Source organism: Anopheles cruzii, chromosome 3, assembly GCF_943734635.1.
Source record: "Anopheles cruzii chromosome 3, idAnoCruzAS_RS32_06, whole genome shotgun sequence".
Taxonomy (NCBI): domain Eukaryota; kingdom Metazoa; phylum Arthropoda; class Insecta; order Diptera; family Culicidae; genus Anopheles; species Anopheles cruzii.
In genome coordinates, this window is record NC_069145.1 from 4,959,521 (window position 1) to 4,964,216 (window position 4,696).

General features: G+C 56.8%; 1 protein-coding gene across 1 annotated transcript; it reads left to right on the top strand.

Annotated features, from left to right (window-relative positions):
* Positions 1-512: 512 nt before the first annotated feature.
* LOC128271610 (extracellular serine/threonine protein CG31145) lies at positions 513-3,013 on the top strand. Its single transcript, XM_053009201.1, has one exon. It carries the CDS (start codon positions 513-515, stop codon positions 2,145-2,147), a length of 1,635 nt encoding a protein of 544 aa, XP_052865161.1. The 3' UTR covers positions 2,148-3,013.
* The last annotated feature ends 1,683 nt before the right edge of the window (positions 3,014-4,696 follow it).

Below are 4,696 nucleotides of genomic sequence, written 5' to 3' on the forward strand. Positions count from 1 at the left end.
GGCATCGGTCGGTCCGTGCGTTGGTGGTCGTCTGCCCGGCTACGTGGTGTACGTGTGTGGTGTGTCTTCTCCGGAGCCGCGGCCGCTGAGTGTGAGTGACGGACGACCCGTGGCTGCTCCGGTGCGGCTGCTGACGGTGCTGGGGCGGTGGTGAAAATGCTGAGTCTGTCGAAAAACAAGCGACCACGCCACTGTAAACAGCTTGCCCGACGGGAGCTAGCGACTAGCGACGAGGTGCTGCAGGAGTTCGCCTCAGTCTCACAGTTTCAGTAGTGCACCGGGCACCGGGACGGTGGAACACTCTCGGTTGGCGACAGCAATCGCAGCGTGTTTTAATCTCCCAACAGCGAATCGTAATCAGCGCGTGAGGATCACCTGAGGGCCGATCGGACGGTGAGATCGATCGATTCCCGGCCCGATCAGTTGCTGGTTCACCGTCGTCGGGCAAGTGACAGGTTTCCTTCCCGCAGGCAATCGTGGCGTCTACCGGCACCGGAAGTGGCACCCGCACCATGTACTGGTTCCGCTCGAAGAAGCTCAAGGAGCGGTTGGCGCTCGGGTTCGGCGCTTCGCTCGTGCTCTTCACGCTGCTCCTCGTGATCGATCTGCAGATGGATTTGGGTGTATCGCGCGGCGAATTTATCCCGTCACACGCCCGGGTGCGGTACGCGAACCAGGAGGACCGGAGCGGGATCTACAACGAGTTCCACCGGAAGTATCTGGCCAAGAGCAATGCATCCGGCTCGAAGGAGTATCTTACGACGAACGCCCACAACACCGCACACCGGGGCCACACGGACACGTCGGGTCCGGGGTTTCCGGCCAAGGCGGCCACAACGGCGCCACCACCACACGATCGGTTTAAGGATCTAACGGCCCTGGTGGTGGCCCCCCGAAACCGGCGGCGCCCGGAGGCGTACGAAAAGATCATCGTGAAGGAGGATCTGTATGCGGCCACGGAGCCGGACGGCGGAGAGTCGAACCCGACGCTCGGCGATGTGCTTGACCTGAAGCCCGGCCCGAACGCGTCCAACCTGGAGCGCTTCCAGTTGCGCATTTCGAAGCGCGAACTGTACCGGAAGGGTGACCAGCTGGTGAACGCCGTCGTGGACGATATGGTGCGGCTCCCGATCCTGCACGTGGTGCAGAAGGAGGGTGGCACGCAGCTGAAACTGATCATCGACTACCCGAACGAAATCCACGCGCTCTTCAAACCGATGCGGTTCCCGCGGGAACAGCAAACGCTGCCGAATCACTTCTACTTCACCGACTACGAGCGGCACACGGCCGAAATCGCGGCATTCCACCTTGACCGGTTGATGGACTTTCGGCGCGCCATGCCCGTGACCGGGCGCATCCTGAACATCACGACCGAGATCTACCAGGTGGGCGATGAGGTGCTGCTGAAGACGTTCTTCGTGTCACCGTCGAACAATCTGTGTTTCCACGGGAAGTGCTCGTACTACTGCGACACGTCGCACGCGATCTGCGGCAGCCCGGACACGCTCGAGGGTTCGTTCGCCGCGTTCCTGCCGACGCAGGACGACACACAGCGGAAGGTGTGGCGCCACCCGTGGCGCCGGTCGTACCACAAGCGCAGGAAGGCCCAGTGGGAGACGGACTCCGATTACTGCACGATGGTGCGCGACATTCCGCCGTACGACGAGGGCCGCCGGTTGCTCGATCTGATGGATATGGCCGTGTTCGACTTCCTGACGGGCAACATGGATCGGCACCACTACGAGACGTTCAAGATCTTCGGCAACGACACGTTCCCGATCCACCTGGACCACGGCCGGGGTTTCGGCCGGCCGTTCCACGATGAGCTCTCGATCCTGGCGCCGGTCCTGCAGTGCTGTCTGCTGCGGGCGTCCACCCTCGAGACGCTGCTCAAGTTCCACAACGGCCCAAAGCCGCTGTCGGAAGCGATGCGCGACTCGATGGCGAGCGATCCGATCGTGCCGGTCCTGTGGGAACCGCATCTGGCGGCGCTCGATCGGCGTGTCGCTGTTGTGCTGCAGGCCATCCGGGATTGTGTGCGAAAGGCGTCGCAGGACGACGGTGACCTGGCCGACCATCACCACGACACGAACGTGCTCGGCGAGGACAGTGGGGCTGCGGCCCGACACGGTTTCTATCGGTCCTAGCGGCGGCAGCCCGAAGCGGAGGATAGTCGTCATCCCCGGCGTCGGATCTTCGACGCACGGGACTTTCGATCGCGCAGTCCCGCACTCAGTAGGCTGCTTGCGGCGAGCCGAACGTTGTACATAGTCAGATAGACACAGATAGGGCAACTCTTAGAGACGGACACGCTGGCCAGAGCTTTAGGGGGGGTGGTGGCGAAAGGATGCCCCGGAGATCGTTTTCAGCCGGGATCAGCCATCTCGCGCGCGTGAATGTGGTGTGAATGATCGGTGCGAGTTTCTGTTGTTAGTGCGACCAAGGTTAAGGTTACGTTAAACGTGCGACACTTCTTGAGGTTCCTAAGACGACCGAACGATGACCGAATCGAGACCGAAGTATAGATTATGATGTGTCCACCCAAACCCAAAGGGGTGGGAATGGGCGCCACGTTGCGCCACAAACGACGCTGGTTGTTGAATAGTGTTAACTCCGGAAAAAGCCGGATCGAATGTGACAAGTGTTGTACAGTGTGTGTGGGCACATAAGTTTACGACTTTTTCGTTAAGTTTCCGTTGTGTCCTTGGTCAGCCGGGGGGGGGCGGGGCGCTAGCAGAGCACCCGCGCCCACCCGTTTTATTCTTTACGCCGTGCACAACACGCGGTAGCTGTGAGGCCAAAGTTTTTCCACATAACCACTAGAGCAACTCGGGAAACTAGTTCCCGACGGCAAGGCGAGACGAGAAAAAGGAACCTTTTCCTTGTGAGTAGGAAGGAAGTGTAAGCGCGGAACCGTTAGCAAGGGACGAGCCTTTCTATTGATCGCCCTACCCGGCCCTATTTCCATTTTTCTAATCTGTTGTTAAGTTTTGTACTTTCGGGCCCCGCCCGGAGTAGCGACCCGGAGTAGCCAACGGTGTAAATTATTGATGTAGAGTTTTTAATATGTAAATTTGGGACCCCTGACCCCACAGCCGTTTTCTCAGCAGCCGTTTTTACCACCACCACACGTTGGACGTTGGACATTCTCTTCCCGCTTCCGATTCCCGACCGGTTGTAACTAGGTTTTAGGAGCAGGGAAAACTGTGCGAAAATAGTTAGCAACGCGAAAGGAATAGATATGTAGCTAAATGGACCCGCGCGATCGCGTACCCTCTACGACTGCGACTCTAACAAAGTAAAGTGATATGATAGACAAGCGGAAAAAACGAGGCAAATAAACGGCAAACCCCCGACAGGGACCGGCGGGCGTAGCCACGCCGCGCTGAAATCAGAAATCGGTTTTTAATCGCACCCCAATTCCTCCCATTAAACCGCCCGAACCGTCGGTGTACCGATATTAATTGTACCCCATCAGGCATGTAACTGGCGCGCGTTGTGTGCGATAGCATAAACAAGTCCCAAGAGCCCTTGACGTGGTGTGTGGCGGGGAGCAGCAATTTCACAAATCACCACCAACAAATATTACATTAAAACCCCAGCTGCTGGGCCGCGGGTGAACTATGCTTCTCCGCCCGCGAGGCAGCAAGTACAAACCGCGTGCGATCGCGCGAGAAAAGGGCCCCTCGGAGGAGAATTGAATGCACACCGCACCGCACCGGGCACCGCAGAGCATAGCTCTTTTCCCAGCACATACGCCCATCTGCTGCTCCCGCGTGAGGCGAGTAGCGTCTAATGAGGTTGCATCAGCATAAGCAATGATGATGCACCACATCGAGTGAGGGGCGCAAACAAAACCGGGTGGGAATGGGCTAAAAACTCACGAAGAAACTCTCACCCAAGCCAACAAAAACAAATGCCGCACAATGAAAGTTACTGTCTGTGAGTGTGTGCGGGCAGTGCAATGGCCAAAAAACCCGATATCGAAACCCGACAAAAATAATCACAAAAAACAAAAATGGTAAATGAAATAATCTTACAACAATAACACGATAATAATGATAGTAGCAAGACGCGAAGCAAGAATATTAAAAATTATAGCAATACAGCCCTCGCGTGTGGGAAGCGAGGCCGCCGCACCCGTTCGCCCCCCGTGTCGTATCCATTCCTTTCCGCATCCGCTAGAATAACAACACCCGGCAACGCGGCCGGTTGTTGAAAACACAGTTCCTCTGCTATCGTTTGTTTGTTGCTCCACGCGAGAGGAGATGCTCCACGAGAGAGGGATCGGTGAATATGATCGATCCGAAAGATGCCAAAAATAAAGCTCAAAAACAAGAAGGAAACAGCATACAAAAGCACCCCAACACAGTCTCTGCAACAGATCATGGAAACTATCTCCCCCCGGGCGCTGCCCAAGGGTATCAGTTACTCGGCTCTCGCCGTTCGGTTGAAGTACTTGGCTGTTGACGGTTATGATCCTCTCACCTTCTGCCTAGAATTTATTTTCGGTCTGGGATCACGCTCTTTTGCGTCACATCTTTCGCGGCGTGGTAATTGGAAGGGCATACAGCGAGCGAGCCCGCAACCAAACCCGAGACGCATAAGCAAATTTGTGGGCTCTTCAAATTTGAGGACCTGTCCGAGGGGGGGATCAGTCACCCGGAAACACGGCGCAGAATCGTGCGAAACGTTT

Bases quoted from the DNA above. Each gene is read 5' to 3' on its own strand.
- LOC128271610 (XM_053009201.1), top strand. From the start codon at position 513: ATGTACTGGTTCCGCTCGAAGAAGCTCAAGGAGCGGTTGGCGCTCGGG.